This window comes from Cervus elaphus, chromosome 20, assembly GCF_910594005.1.
Source record: "Cervus elaphus chromosome 20, mCerEla1.1, whole genome shotgun sequence".
In the NCBI taxonomy this organism is placed as follows: domain Eukaryota; kingdom Metazoa; phylum Chordata; class Mammalia; order Artiodactyla; family Cervidae; genus Cervus; species Cervus elaphus.
The window spans coordinates 103,588,965-103,606,037 of record NC_057834.1 but is presented as its reverse complement, the minus strand read 5'-3'; the positions used below and the strand labels follow the sequence as shown (position 1 = coordinate 103,606,037).

The window sequence follows — 17,073 nt, the reverse complement described above, 5'->3', positions numbered from 1 at the left end:
TTCCTCTAAGAGTTTTATAGTTTCTGGTCTTACATTTAGGTCTTTAATCCATTTTGAGTTTATCTTTGTATATGGTATTAGGAAATGTTCTAATTTCATTCTTTTACATGTGACTGTCCAGTTTCCCAGCACCACTTATTGAAGACCCTATCTTTTCTCCACTGTATATTCTTGCCTTCTTTGTCAAAGATAAGGTGCCCATAGGTGCATAGGTTTATCTATGGGCTTTTGTCTTGTTCCATTGGTCTATATTTCTTTTCATTTTGTGCCAGTACCATACTGTCTTGATGACTGAAGCTTTGCTGTATAGTCTGAAGTTAGGAAGGTTGATTCCTCGAACTTCATTCTTATTTCTCAAGATTGCTTTGGCTATTCGGGGTCTTTTGTATTTCCGTATGAATTATGCATTTTTTTGTTTTAATTCTGTGAAAAATGCCATCGGTAATTTGATAGGGATTGTTTTTGGTAGTATAGTCATTTTCACAATATTGATTCTTCTAACCCAAGAACATGGAATATCTCTTCATTGTTTATGTCATCTTAGATTTCTTTCATCAGTGTCTTATAGTTTTCTGTATACAGCTCTTTTGTCTCCTTAGGTTTATTCCTAGGTATTTTATTCTTTTGGTTACAATGGTAAATGGAATTGCTTCCTTAATTTCTCTTTCTGACTTTTCATTGTTAGTGTATAGGAACACAAGTGATTTCTGGGTATTGATTTTGTTTCCTATGACTTGACTGAATTCACTGATTAGCTCTAGCAATTTTCTGACACTATTTTAGGGTTTTCTGTGTGTAGTTCATGTTATCTGCAAACAGTGAGAATTTTACTTCTTTTCCAATCTGGATTCCTTTTATTTTTTTTTCTTCTCTGATTGCTATGGCTAGGACTTCCAAACCTATGTTGAATAATACTGGCAAGAGTGGGCACCCTTGTCTTATTTCTGATCTAGAGGAAATGCCTCTTCAGTTTTTCACCATTGAGATTAATGTTTGCTGTGGGTTTATCATATATGGCCTTTATTGTGTTGAGGTAGATTCCTTCTGTGCCCATTTTTTGAATAATTTTTATCAAATGGGTGCTGAATTTTGTCAAAAGCTTTTTCTGCAAATATTGAGATTATATTGTTTTTATCTTTCAGTTTGTTAATATGATGTATCATATTGATTGATTTGTGTATATTGAAGAATCCTTGCATCCCTGGGATAAACCCAACTTGATCATGGTGTATGATCTTTTGAATGTGTTGTGGTGTATGATGTTTGAATCTGTTGAGGATTTTTGCATCTATGTTCATCAGTGATATTGGCCTATAATTTTCTTTTTTTTGTGTGATATCTTTATCTGGTTTTGGTATCAAGGTGATGGTAACCTTGTAGAATGAGTTTGACAGTGTTCCTTTCTCTGCAATTTTTTGGAAGTTTTGAGAAGGAAGGCATCAGCTCTTCTCTGAATGTTTCATGGAATTCACCTGTGAAGCCATCTGGCCCTGGGCTTTTGTTTTTTGGGGAGATTTTTGATCACAGTTCCGATTTCAGTGCTTGTGATTGGCCTTTTCATAATTTCTATTTCTTTCTGGTTCAGTCTTGGAAGGTTGAACTTGTCTAAGAATCTGTTCATTTCTTTCAGATTGTCCATTTTATTGACATAAAATTGCTTATAATAGTCTCTTACGATCCTTTGTATTGTTGTGTTGTCTGTTGTAACCTCTCCTTTTTAATTTCTAATTTTGTTAATTTGATTCTTCTCCCTTTTTTTCTTGATAAGTTTGGCTAGTGATTTGTCAATTTTATTTGTCTTCTTGAATAACCAGCTTTTAGTTTCATTAATCTTTGTTATTGTTTCCTTCATTTCTTTTTCATTTATTTCTTCTCTAATCTTTATAATTTATTTCCTTCTACTAACTTTGGGGTTTTTTTGTTCTTCTTTTTCCAGCATCAAGTTAGGTTGTCTATTTGGTGTTTTTCTTGCTTCTTGAGATTGGATTGTATTGCTATAAATTTCCCTCTTAGAACTGCTTTTGCTGCATCCCACAGGTTTTGAGTCTCTGTGTTTTCATTGTCATTTGTTTCTAGGAATTCTTTGATTTCCCTTTTTATTTCTTCAATGACTAGTTGATTATTTGGAAATGTGTTGTTTAATCTCCATGTGTTTGTGTTTTTATGCTTTTTTTTCTGTAATTTTTATCTAGGCATTGTGGTCTTTAGAAAAGATGATTGGTTTCAGTTTTCTTAAGTTTACTGAGACTTGATTTGTGACCCACGATGTGGTCTGTCTTGGAGAATGTTCCATGTGCATTTGAGAAGAAAGTGTATTTTTCTGCATTTGGATGGAATGTCCTGAAGATATCAGTTAGGTTCATCTGGTCGAATGTGTCATTTTAAAGCTTGTGTTTCCTTATTAATTTTCTGTTTTGATGATCTGCCCATTGGTGTAAGTGAGGTGTTAAAGTCCCCTACTATTATTGTATTGCTGTCAGTTTCCCCTTTTATGTTTGTTGGTGTTTGCCTTGTGTATTGAGGTGCTCTTATGTTGGATGCATAACTATTTACAATTGTTATGTCTTCTTGGATTGATCCCTTGATCATTATGTAGTGAAGAAGGACTGAAATTGATTGAGCACCCACTAGTATGTTATAGCTTATGTACCTTATCAATTAAATCTCATATCTTTCTGAGTTAGATATCTTTCGGAGATTTAAATCTCCTGTCTTTTTAAGGTTCTCTTTTTTTTGTAAATTAGAAAACAGAGATTGACATATTCAAGGTCACATATCTAGATAAGTCTTGAAACTTGTATTCAAGTCCAGCCTCCCTTGGCTCCCTATTCTTGCTGTTCTCTGGATACACTGAACATAATTTACGATTATTTTTTTTTATCAATGTCAGTATTATGATATGAAGACAGAACTAGAAATGGCATAACACTTACATTTTAAATGACTGAATCTTACTTTCTTGAAAAAATGTTTAATTTTTGCTTTCCTCCCCCCTTATTTACATGACTTTTTGAGGTTTATAAACTTGATTTCCTTTTTAAAATATTAAATAATTCATCCTTCTTCTAAATCATCTTTCATTATTTCTGTTCCTCCAGAAAATCATTATCATCTCTACTCTTTCTATGTTCTTTGACTTGTTTGCATCTTTTAAAGCTTTATTTATGATTTTGTAATTGCTAGCTTAATGGACTGTAGGTTTTTGGGTAACGTTTTGTTTATGGTGACTCTCTTAAGACAGTCCTCAGTGAATCACATTTCGTGTTGTCTTTTTTTCTCATTTGAATCTGGGCTGTCCTGTGTCTTACGTCAGCCAATAGAATGAGAAAGGAGGCTATGTCAATTCTAGGCCTAACTGTTAGGAGACAACTACTCTCTTTGTGCACTGTAACTTATGGCTTATGTAAAATGTGGATCATTGCAAAGCCTCAGACCCTGACTCAGATTCACTTTTCTTTCTTTTGGAAGGACTGGTGACTGGTAAGAAGGTGTAGGTTGAAAGTAAAGCATAGGGACAGAGAAGTCCTCCTTAAAGGCTTTTTGTTTATTTTTAAGGTTGTTTTTATGAAGTTCTTAGGACTTACTTTGAAAATATTGCCTTTTGGGGAGGGGGGGAATTGTTACTGGTTTGGGGGTTAAAATCATTCTAGCATGGTACTAATAACACTCGTAAATTGGGAACAACAAAAACTGCATGTTTGAATTAGAAGAAGATTTAAATGGATTGAAATGGGCTGATATTGGGGAGAATAGTTTTGTCATGGAATAATATGAACCAAATAGTAAAGTCCGCTTTGAGTATAGATGAAAATTAGTGGAAAAGATAGCTCTAAAGGTAATTTGTATCATGTTGAAGAAAGTCTTTAGTATCACAGAGAAGTTCATTATAAATCTGTTAGGTTAATGAGTCATTGAGGTTGGTTTTTGAGCAGATGAGTAGATGAGTTACCTAATCAAAGCTGAGCCACAGGGAGATTAATTTGGCAGGGATAAGTGGCATATGCTAGCATGGGGAAAGACTGATGACAGAGAAGCCATTTGGGGGAGTACTGCAGTAATCCAAAGTCTAATCAGTGTATTTGACTTTCCATTCTCTCTGTTTCAGTACCAAACTCAGATACTTTTATGATTTTTATTATAAATACATATTTTAATGTACTTGTTCTTTGTACTTATTTGTGTTATAGTCTTTAAGGAAGCACTTTCATAAAAGTCACTCATTTAAAATTTGTAACAACTGTGTTAAATATAAATGCTGGTCTGCTTGAGACTAGACCTAGTCTTGACTCCCAATTTCAGATTCTGTTTCTATGTTCTTACATTTTAGGAGCTGCTTTTTAAGGCTACATTATCTCTCAGGAATTTCATATACTTGGGAATATTCAGGAATGTAATGGGCAAGTGCTTTTCTTAGGAAATTGAGAATATTAATGACATCATAAAAAGTCAAAAGGATAGTACCTTTTAGATATAAACAGTTTAGTAGGAAGAAAATTGAAAGAGAGTTTGCAGCTAAAAGTTGAGGATTGAGGATTTGGTTTGGGAGGTGGAAAATTGAGATGAAAATGTCTGAAAACTTTGTATATCACTTTCAGAAATCCTCATTAAGCCGAAATGATGGTGTTAAAACAGGTTTCCCTAGGAAACTTCAGAGGTCCACTTTTATCATAAGCACTAGTATACTCTGGGAGGAGGAAACGGCAACCCACTCCAGTACTCTTGCCTGAAAGATCCCATGGACAGGGGAGCCTGTAGGCTACATAGTCCATGGGGCCGCTAAAAGTTGGACACAACTGAGCGACTTCACTTTCACTTTTTCCTTTCATGATTGGAGAAGGAAATGGCAACCCACTCCAGTATTCTTGCCTGGAGAATCGCAAGGACAGAGGAGCCTGGTGGGCTGCCATCTGTGGGGTCACGCAGAGTCGGACACGACTGGAGTGACTTAGTGGCAGCAGCTTTAGTGTACTCTGTGATCTTATCCCTAAATTACTTCATTGGAATGTTCAAATATTTTAAACTTTTAAGTTATCTAAAATGGAAGGAAATACAAGAAATTGGTAACACTTACTGCCTTTTGGAAGATGGTTAATGTCAAGGAAACTGAGGTGGAATTTTTAACTTTTAATGTTTATACCATGAGAACATTGTGACTTGTTTGAAAATAAATTAAGACTAAAATGTTTTCTCTGTCATGGTCTTTAAGTGGATAGAATGTGGTTAAAATACTTAGCTTTATTTGAAAATACTTAATGTAAGTGCCCTGTATTTTCAGTTCATTGTCAACATATTTTTGCTCCACTTGTAAAAGATGTACATCTGTATTGAGAATTAGTGATTTGAAATGAAATAAAAGAAAATGCTGCTAAACTTTTAGTCTGAAATCCCTTAATTGCAAAACTGTCTTTCTCTGTCTCATTTAGGTTGGGTGTTGAAAACGAAGACATATTTTAGTAGAAATTCTCCTGTATTATTACTTGGAAAGTGTTACCATTTTAAATATGAAGGTAAGTGCTAAACTTGTAATCCATTTAAAAATCTTTGTAGAAACTCACTGTGTTGTTTTCATTATTTTATTTCTAGATTAATCTACCTTTGACATATTTCTTTTGTTTTTTACTTCCAGTTATTTTTATTGTGGTAAAATACATATAACACAAAATTTGCCATCTCATTTTTAAGTGTACAGTTCAGTGGTATTAAATACATTCATAACGTTGTGTTACTATCATTACCATTCATCTATAGAACTCTTCATCTTGTAACACTGAATTCAGTACTCATTAAACAGTAACTCCTCATTCCTCTCTTCCTTTCAGCCCCTGGCAATATGCATTCTACTTTTTATGCATATATTTTGGCATATATCTTTTAAGAACCTGTATTTTATGTAACACATAAAATATGAATAGAAGGTTAACTATGCTAATTCCTAACACATAAAATACGTTACATAAAATATTGCCATGTGGTTTGAGTTTCTTGTAAATTCCTTGAAATTAAAGTTCATACCATTGTACTCCATTTATTATATTCCCTTATAGTTTTGGACTTACAGTATGAGTGCTAAATAAATATTATTTGAATTGATATCTTGATTTTTTTATCAAATTCTCTGATAATTTTAAAGTATATGATAATAATTACAAGTACACCTTTTAGTTAACCTAAAAATGGTAAGTTTTCCAGTTTGTAAGGATGCTCCAATTTCTGAAATTGTTTACTGTATTTGATGTTTCTGAATTCTCACGTATACTCATTCTTTCTGTAATTATCATATATTTTCTTTTAATAATTTATACCCTTTATTGAGTGCCTACTATGTGTCAAGCATCATGCCAAACTCTTTGAGAGATGTCTTTAATTGTCACAACAAGCCTACAAGGTAGATTTAAGTAGGCTCAATAGAAATATAACATTCTGTTTATCACATTTGAAATATTTTAATGCTAATCTTTTCTTTCTTTGTATGTCATTATGGACTCATAGGTTTTTAGATTCTATACTGTGCATTGGTCAGTCTTCACCAGTAATCTTCTTATGGTATTCAAATTGTTAGCCAGTGGAAATTTCTTTTAGATTGGCTTATCTTTGAACAAATGCTAATTAATTTTTGGAAATTTCCTATTTTCTTCCATAAGTAGGTGTGCCATGCCCACTTTATACTTTTCAGCCTCATATTTGAAACCAGCCATTCCCAATGAACTCTGGTTTCTTGTGTAGAAAAAGGTTTCATTGTGGAGATGACATTGCCCCAGGCCACTTGAGTGGACAGAGCCAGAGAAGATAAATATTTTTTCTGTTTTTCTTATAGAGCCATCAGTTTATAATAGTTGTTCCAATCTAGTTCTGATGGATCACATTCCCACTTAAATTCTTGATTTTTTAATTATCATCTTCTATTATGTAAATATTTTCTAATAGTTTTTCTGTTCTGCTAAGGATTTTAGTCAAATTAACCATAGTCACTTATCTCTCATTATTTATTGACATTTATCTAGTGGACAGTTTTGTTCAGTTGTTTCAATTCCCTTTCAGTTTGAAGGTATTGGCAATCTGTCTTACAGATCTAAGTGCTTAGAAAGTGGTGTCTTCCAATCACAATAGTTTTATTTTGCTTCCCTCTGAGTTATCTACAATGAGTTAATTTATGATGATAAATAAGTATAAGATTCTTATAAGATTATAATCTTAATATGATTATATTACTTTATGCAAAGTCTGTCCTGCTCTTTCCAGGTTTTAAATTTATATTGCTACCTTTCCTGAACTACAAACTTATATTATGCAATTTTTCTTTCCCAGAGTTTGATATCATGCTGTGCATTGTTATGTCAATGTTCATGGTATATAAATCCAAATGATCCTTCCAATCAGTATTGTTTTGATCAAATACCAAAATTAAAAAAAAATTACGGGTATCTATAAGAGAAGCAATTAAGGATTTTACCTTATTTTAAGAAAGCCTCATTTCCACTTAGATACCATGCCCCCATCTGGCTAGGATTTTTTTAGATTTTCTCTTAGTTGGTTCAGGACACAATGGGTCCAGAGACCATTAAGGAAAAAATGTATCTGTGGTTATCTCTAGCATACCAGTTCTTTCTTAGGAACCCAAAGGATTTAACAAGAATAACGAGATAAGGCTCTCTCCTTCCTAATTTTGGAGCTGAGGAACACCTATAGACAATCATTCTAACCTATGGACAAAAAAAAAGTACATGGAAAAAGGGGGAAAAAAAGTTTTAAGAAGTAGAGAGGATAGCACAGAGGCTAGAAAATAATAAAAGTTTTTTTTTGAGCTGAAACCAGCCCGGGGTGGAGCTCTGCCTGCTGCTGCTGCTGCTAAGTCAAGTCAGTCGTGTCTGACTCTGTGTGACCCCATTAGACGGCAGCCCACCAGGCTCTAACATCCCTGGGATTCTCCAGGCAAGAATACTGGAGTCGGTTGTTATTTCCTTCTCCAATGCATGCATGTATGCTAAGTCGCGTCAGTCGTGTCCAACTCTATGCAGCCCACCAGGCTCCTCTGTCCACAGGATTCTCTAGGCAAGAGTACTGGAGTGGGTTGCCATTTCCTTCTCCAGGAGTTTTGCTAGGGATCTCTTTATAGAACAGAAGGAAGGGCATGAAAGTAACATATCAAAGGGTCTTCTTGGATATGGTCTTGGTTCTTATGCTATCTCTGCTGTTTTCATGGATCTCTCTTATTCCAGATATTGCCAGGATTATGCCCACATGTTATGGAAATAAGATCCCACAATGTGGAATTTTTTGAAACATGACTTTTGCCATTTACTAAGAAAGGGTATGTAGGAAGAAATTAATAATTTAGAAGTACATTGCTCAATTTGGACATTTTCCAGATCTTGTTCTGTTATTGATTTTTAATTCCATTGTATTCAAAGAAAACATTTTTATGATTCTAATCTCTTTAAAGTTATTGAGACTTGCTTTATGGTCTAAATATGGTATAATGTTCTAAATATGGTAAATGTTCTTTGTGTGCTTGACAAGAATGTGTATTCTATTACTGAAATGTTCTAAAAGGACAGTTAAGTCAAGTTGGTTGAGTTCAAATCTTTATTCTTGCACTGTCTTACTTGTTGAGAGGGATATTGAAATCTCGGACAGTAATTGTGGATTTGTCTATTTCTTCTTGCAGTTATATTAGTTTTTGCTTCATCGATTTTGAAGGTCTGTTATTGGATGCATAAACCTTTAGAATTGTTTTGGTCTGTTAATTAATTGACTCCTTTATAATTGTAAAACCCTTCTTTATCCCTGGTGATATTTTTTGGTCTGAAATATACTTGTCTTATATTAAGCTTTCTTTTGCATAGGGTTATATGGTATATCTTTTTATATTCTAAAACATTTAATCTATTTGTCTTTATGTTTAAAGTTTGTTTCCTGTAGGAAGTGAATAGTTAAATCTTGCTTTTTTATCCAATCTGGTAATATCTGCCTTTTAATTAAGTTGTTTAGACTACAGGCATACTTTGGGGATAAGGTGGGTTTGGTTCCAGACCATTTCAATAAAGCAAATATTGCCATAAAATAAGTTGCACAAATTTTTTGGTTTCCCAGTACATATAAAGGTTGTATTTACACAGTATAATAGTGTATTAAGCATGCAATAGCATTATATATAAAAAACAGTATTGTTGTTTAGTTACTCAATTATGTCCAACTCTCTGTGACCCCAAGGACTGCAGCATGTCAGGCTTCCCTGTCCTTTATTATCTCCCAGATTTTGCTCAAACTCATATCCATTGAGTCAGTGACGCCATCCAACCGTCTCATCCTCTTTCACTCCTTGTCCTCCTGCCCTCAATCTTTCCCAGCATCAGAGTGTTTTCTAATGAGGTGGCCAAAGTATTGGAACTTCAGCTTCAGCATCAGTCCTTTCAGTGGATATTCAGGATTGATTTCCTTTAGAATTGACTGGTTAGATCCCCTTGCAATCCAAGGCTCTCAAGAGTCTTCTTCAACATCACAGTTAGAAAGCATCAATTTGTCAGCCCTCAGCCTTCTTTATGGTCCAGCTCTCACATCTGTACATGACTACTGGAAAAACCATAACTTTTTAACCATATGGACCTTTGTTGGCAAAGTGATGTGTCTGCTTTTAATATACTGTCTAGGTTTGTCATAGCTATTCTTCCAAGGAGCAAGTGTCTTTGAATTTCATGGCTGCAATCACCAATGCAATGATTTTGGAGCCCAAGAACATAGAATCTGTCACTGTTTCCATTTTTCCCCATCTGTTTGCCATGAGGTGATGGGAACAGATGCTGTGATCTTTGCTTTTTTAAATGCTGAGTTTTAAGCCAGCTTTTTCACTCTCTTCTTCACTTTCACTCTTCACTCAGCTTCATCAAGAGGCTCTTTAGTTCCTCTTTGCTTTTTACCTTTGGTGTCATCTACGTATCTGAGATTATTGATATTTCTCCTGAGAATCTTGATTCCAGCTTATGCTTCATCTAGCTTGGCATTTTGCATGATGTACTCTGCATATAAATTAAGTAAGCGGAGTGACAGCATACAGCCTTGACGTGCTCCTTTCCCAATTTTGAACCAGTCTGTTGTTCCATGTCCGGTTCTGACAGTTGCTTCTACATACCTTAATTAAAGATTACTTTATGGCTAAAAAGTGCTAATCATCATCTGACAATGCAGGGTTGTCAATGAAGCTTCAGGTATAAAAAATGCACTATTTGCAAAGCACAATAAAGTGAAGAACAGTTAAACAAGATATACCTGTATTTACCTTTTATATGATTATTGATATAGTAAAGTTTGTCATCTCACTGTTTACTTTCTATTTGTTAAATTTGCTTTGTTCCCTTTTCCTCTTTTCTACCTTCTTTCAGAATATTTGAATATTTCTGGTTTCTATTTTATCTCTTTGCTGGCTGATCAGCTATAACTTTTGATTATGTTATTTTGCTGGTTACTTTAAGGTTTTGGTATACATCTTTAACTTATCACTGTCCACCTTCAAGTGGTATTGTATCAACTCACATATAGTATAAGAACCTTGGAGTGGTGTATTGCACTTCCCTCCTCCTGGTCTTTATTATGCTATTAGTGTCATATATTTTATTTATTTGTGTCTTATACATGCCACAATACATTGTTTTGTTTTTGTTTCAACAGTCATTATCTTTCAAGAGATTTAAGTGGTAAGAAAACTTACGTATTTGCTCATGTAGTTATTTCTGGTATTTTTCATTCCTTTGTATGAATCCATATTTCTGTCTGCTAAATTTCATTCTTTTTCTGCTTGAAGGGCTTATTTTAACATTTCTTACAATGCAGGGGTGCCAGTGATGTATTCTTTCAGCTTTTGTATCTCTGAAAGAGTCTTGCTTTCATTTTTGAAAGGTATTTTTGCTGGGTATAGAATTTTGGGTTGATGATATTTTTCTTTCTGTAGCTTTAAAGATGTTGCCTTTTTATCTTCTTGCTTGTTTTGTTTACTGTGAGAAACCTGATGTTATCCTTATCTTTCTTTGTACATAATGTCTTTTTTACTCTTGACTGCTTTTAAGATTTTTTTTCTTTATCACTAGTTTGGAATAGTTTGACTGTGGTGTGAAGTGGTGTCGTTTTCTTCATGATTGCTTGGATTTTGGTGTTTTCTTGAAACTGTTGTCTCATAGCTTTCACAAGTTCTGAATTTTTTCAGCCATTTTGTCTTCAAATATTTTTTTCTATCCTCCCCTCTCTTCCCTTTCCTTCTGGATCTCCAGTTGAACATATATTAGCACGAATGAAATTGTGCCACATCTCACTGATGTGCTTTTATTTTTTTTAAAGAATTCTTTTTCTTCTCTGTGTTTTCATTTGTATAGTTCCTATTGCTTTGTCCTCAAGTTCACCAGTCTTTTTGATCTTTTCCTCAGCAATATCTAATATGTCATAAATCCCAGTCAGTATATCTTTTATGTTGGACATTGTAGTTTGTATGTCTAAAATTCCAGTAAAAAGACTTCTTTGTTTTTGTTTATCTTTTTGAACATATGTAATATTGTTCTGGGGTTTTCCAGGTGGTGCTAGTGGTAAAGAACCTGCTTGCGAGTGCAGGAGATGTAAGAGCAATGAGTTCAATCCTTGGGCTGGAAAGATCCCCTGGAGGCGGGCATGGCAACCCACTCCAAGACTCTTGCAGCATGGCAGGCTATAGTGAATCTCATGGACAGAGCAGCATGGCAGGCTATAGTCCATGGGATTGCAAAAAGTTGGACATGACGGAAATGACTTAGCACAGGACAGCACAATATTGTAATATTAATAACTCTTTTAATGTCCTTGTTTGCTAATTCTAGCATTTTTGTTAGTTTGGGTTCAGTTTTGATTGACTGAATATTCTCTTTTTGGCTTGTGTTTTCCTGCCTATTTGTATGCTCAATTGATTGCCAGACATTGTATTATTTACCTTTTTGGGTGCTGGATATTTTTGTATTCTGAGTATTGCATCGTGTGAATATGCCACTTTATTAATCCATTTTACTTGTGGTGGAGATTTGGATAGTTTTCAATTTTTGGCAATCAGTAAGAGCCCTGTGGTGAATATTTTTGTACATGTGCTTTAATGAACATGTATATGGATTTTCATACAGTATGTGTACCTGGGGATGTAATTGCTGAATCACAGGGTATTCATATGTTCAGTCTCAGTATATACTACCAGATAATTTTACAAACCAGTTGTGCTAATTTATATTTCTACTAGGTGTGTAATGAGGATTCTGCTTGCTCTCAGCTCACCAGTACTTGATATTTTTCATATTTATTAGAGAAACATTTTATCTTAATTTGCATTTGTTTGATAACTGATGAAATTGAGCATATTTTCATAGATATTTTTCCATTTAAACATGCCTTCTATTAAATTCTCTGTCTAGATTGTCTTCATATATTTTGGATATGAATCCATTTTTGAATATATCTATAGGAAATGTTGTCCCCTCCTCCCTTATTTACTTTTTCATCATTTATGTTTTGAAGAGCTCATAATTTTAAAGAGTTCATAATTTTAACATAATCTGGGTGACTTTTTAACTTTCTTAAATGGTTAGTAGTTTTTGGATTCTGTTTAATAAATCTCTGCTCACTTTAGAACATGATTTTCTCTCTCTTGTGTTTTGAAGCTGTTGTATTGTGTGTGTATGTTTTCTCTCTGATAATTTTTAAGATCAGCTCTTTGTCTTTTGTGTGGGCTTCATTTTATTCTACTCAGAATTCATATATTTCTTAAAATCTGAGAAAATTTCAGTCACTTTTAATTATAGTTTTTCTCCATTTTTCCTGTTCTCCTGTACATCTCTGACAAGCTTTTCTGTTATTAGTTTTTTTTTTAATGTCTCTTAAATTACTTGGTTTTTAAATACTTTCTGTTATTTTGCCTCTCTGTGCTGTGTTCTAAGTAATTTCTTTAGTTTCTCTGGTGCCTTGATTATCTTCTGAGTTATGTATAGTTTTCTATTTCATCTATACCAAATTTCTATTTTCTGTTATTATTATTTATTTCTAGTAGTTCCATTTGGTTTTCTTTTATATGTGCCTGGTCAATTTTAATAGTCTGTTTTATGTTATTTGTCCAACTTTCAGTTCCCTTCTATTTTTTAAACACATGCATACTCTTTTACTGTATATCTGATAATTATAATACTTATACTTTCAGGCTTTATTTTCAATTTATTTTACTTCTGATTATTTTTCATATTAGCTTGTTTGGTTGTGATTTTTGTTGGTGAGAAGCAGACTTTAACTGAGCTCTCAGTATTCCTAGCGATTCTCTTCTCTTTCCTCTATCAGCTTTCTTTCTCACTCTTCTAGTGGTTCTTTTAGGTATTCTCATTCTTCATAAACCTCTGCTCAGAAGTCTGTTCCATCATGGGAAACAAAAGCAAAGCAAAACAAAATTTAAAAAACATCTCTTCCTTTGATTCCATTTATCTTACATTCACCTGACAAATGTTTATTGTGCATCTCCTATGGACTGAACTCTGTGTTAGGCACTGAACATTGAGAGGTCCAGAAGATAAACACATTTCTTCCTCTCTGGTATACTTGAAATCTGGATGGGAAGCAGATGTAAATTAAAAATTATTCTTGATATAATTAATACTGCAAAAAGGAAAGCCAATCAAAGAGTGGAATAGAAGGAGCAGTATTATAGTGGAAAATGAATAGGACAACAAAGTTCATTTAGTACTAGCAGTTTTCCAATAATATTTAGAGTAAATATTAAGAGGGAGACTAGATCTTAAAAGGATAAGGAATTAGTCCCTTTGTCAAGGTAGGAAATTAGGAACTATGTGTTTGGCAAGCCACAGGATAAGGTATTATAGTTATGTGTTATTGTATTCAATTTAAAACAAATTTAAATGTCTCCTAAAGTAGAAACTTTGGACATATTTATAGTGCCATATTCAGTTTCCAGGCATTTTAATTTTTATTTATAATTAGATTCAAGCTTTAGTATTAAGAGAAATTCATTGATAAGAGAGGCTTGGCATGTATTCTTTTAATTATTAAAACTGTATGCTACAATTTAGCTCCATTAAACTGAATATTATGAAGCTTGGGTGATTGTAATTTTTTCAGAATGAGTTTGAAGAGGGATAGAGGCAGAAAACATGAGGAATAAAAAGCATGATAAAACTGCTTTAACATCCTGCAGAATGGCATTAAAAATTAAACTCCTTGGAATTGAGAGTTATGCGCAGATTTATTTACCTATCCATCCATCCACCCAAACTAGCCAACATTTGTTAGGATCTGTTTGTGCTAGGTACTATATGCATGCAGAAGCTAAAAAGATGACTAAGACTTTCTCTCTGGAAAGATCAGGGAATGTTAGTTCATTTTGAGCACAGGTGTTTTGTAAATTGTTGGGCAAATAGTGACCATAGTTTTCACATAGAAATTGTAGTAGAGAGAATCAATTTGGAAAGGCTTTAAAAAATTACGTATGTGAGTGGCAACAATTTAAAAATATATTTTAACATGATCGGGTAACAACATATTTAATAATTTTATTTGTTGTTGTTGTTCAGTTGCTTAGTCATGTCTTACTCTTTGCGACCTGATGATGGACTGCAGCACTCCAGGCTTCCCTGTCCTTTACTGTCACCCGGAGTTTACTCAGACTCATATCCATTGAGTTGATGATGCCATTAGCTTATTAGTTTTGGTTTTATAATTTGAGTATAAATGTTCCTAACAATAAATACGTCTTTATTTTATTTGAGCTAGTTATCTGATTATATACATTTTTACATATTGGCAAATCATGATATTTTATTTGCAAATCTCATTTTAGAGAGCACTAATATCTATATCTTGAGCCAAGTGAGGCAAAAAGGAAACATATTTTTATATTATCTCATTAGACTTGATTATATTTGGAATATAGAATATTATTATTAACAACAGAATTACTGATAATACCTTATATTAGTTAGTACCAAAGTGTACAAAACATTTCAGCATTCATTCTCATTTGATTTTCATAACAGTCTGAACAGAATGTAAGATTTATCTTCATTTAAATCTGAGAAAAGAATTAGATTGTGCCATACTCCATACGAACAGTAATGGGAACATATTACCATTACTGACATTTCTTTGTATATATTTATATATTACTTTGTATATATTTGTTTATATTTTTATATATATTTATATTTTGTAGATGAAAATGAACTCTTACCTGCAAGGTCAGGGTGTACAATAGAAGATCATGTGATTGCAGGAAATGTAGAAGAATTTCGTAAAGATTTCATTTCAAGAATATGGCTTACCTACAGGGAAGAATTTCCTCAAATAGAAGGCTCAGCTTTGACAACAGACTGTGGTTGGGGCTGTACGTTAAGAACTGGCCAAATGCTGTTGGCTCAAGGACTCATACTACACTTTCTTGGTAGAGGTAAATCAAGTTTTTTATTTTGGGGGGTTTTATTGTTGTTTAAATTTGAACTCTAGCTTGCAAACTGAATGAAATTCCCTGATGTTAATTTTCTTGACTCTCTAATGTCTTCTGAAGTTGTAACTAATTTAGCAAGTAACATAACATCTTTGTTGAATTGGGCAAGTATGACTTTAACTTTCATGATTCACCTTTCCAAAATACAGGTTGAATGTAAATATTATTCATGGCTACCACTATGAATTAAGTTCAAGTTTTAGTAGTCTTTGGACTTTTTTGGTTTTGTTATTATTTAGTTCTTTTCAATTGGACTCTCTGGGTTATCTGCAGTTTTAAATTCTGGCAGCAATGACTGAGCAGATAATTATTGTGCAGTTAATATTTTTACATTAAAATATTTTTATGTTATTTAAATCTTAGGAAATTTTGTATTGATTTCTTTATTTTTCTCTCTATATATTATCAGTGATGCTTTAAAATTATTTTTGTGTTTATAAATATGGCTATAATCAGTTAAATTGATTGTTATTTTCTATTAATAAATAAGGTCATCATACTTTTAGACTCTCAAAAATGTCATTGATACCTAACTTACATGTATCTATTTTTTCTGATGTGCCACCTTTCTTAACATTTCCACTAGTTTATTTTTATGTAATATGTACGTTTGTAGGAGGATTTTAGTTTACCATTTTAGGCTATTGTATCTGGTTACTACTAAGTATCATTATATTTTTTTAAGTGTTTGATAATTTTCTGCAATGCCCAGCAAATATTTAATAACCTTTCTGTAGGTATTATTGATGAGATTGTTTAGAGAGAATATTTATTCCAGAATGGTGAAGATATTGCAAGGAAAGGAACTTTTCAGCTTTTCCTCATTTATTTGTAGTCTCCTGCAATCACGGACACAAATTGGAACGCTTTTCACAGTCCTGACTCGGCCTCTGAACTCGTGACTCATTTGGCTAACTTAAAATTTCATGAATGTTTGGGGACTGTCTTATTATTAAAAAGAGTGAAGTAGTGATATAGTTGATTTTGTATGGGGGGAATCTTTGATCTCTAATGGCTTTATTAACTTCATTTACTAGAGAATTGATATTACTCCCCAAAGAATAATTAAATTATTTTGAAAGGAGTGTATGAGAGAAAAAACCTTGAAAAGAAATATTAAACTTCCATGATCAAACTTTTATTTTAATGTATAACCAAAACAAAACACATTTTCTGAAGTGACTCTGTCATGAATACTGTGAATGATATTCAATATATTTATTGTGCCTTTCGGTAGTCAAGATTGGACGTCTGGTGAGCAGTATTGGTAATGGAATATAAAAGTCTTTATTCCATCTTCGTACTATCAAAAAAAAAAGAAAAGAAAAGAAAGGGAAACATATTCTTGAATTGTCCATTTGTACCTAAGTTTGCTATTTTTTTCTCTTTCATTTTGTTAATTTTTTCCGGATTATATGTAATATGCTACTGCTGCTACTAAGTGGCTTCAGTCATGTCTGACTCTGTGCGACCCCACAGATGGCAGCCCACCAGGCTCCTCCATCCCTGGGATTCTCCAGGCAAGAACACTGGAGTGGGTTGCCATTTCCTTCTCCAATGCATGAAAGTGAAAA

At 33.3% G+C, this 17,073-nt stretch overlaps 1 protein-coding gene across 11 annotated transcripts in view; it reads left to right on the top strand.

Moving 5' to 3' along the window:
* Positions 1-17,073, top strand: part of ATG4C (autophagy related 4C cysteine peptidase) — a 97,081-nt gene that overhangs the window by 34,851 nt on the left and 45,157 nt on the right. For 9 of the 11 annotated variants that reach the window (XM_043877074.1, XM_043877072.1, XM_043877076.1 and 6 more), the window contains 2 exons: positions 5,424-5,507; positions 15,209-15,442. In XM_043877074.1, the coding sequence (XP_043733009.1) occupies positions 5,424-5,507; positions 15,209-15,442 (318 nt within the window). Of the gene's footprint in view, positions 1-5,423; positions 5,508-8,216; positions 8,309-15,208; positions 15,443-17,073 lie in introns of all 11 variants that reach the window. The other 2 variants (XM_043877080.1, XM_043877079.1) reach the window with 1 other exon arrangement.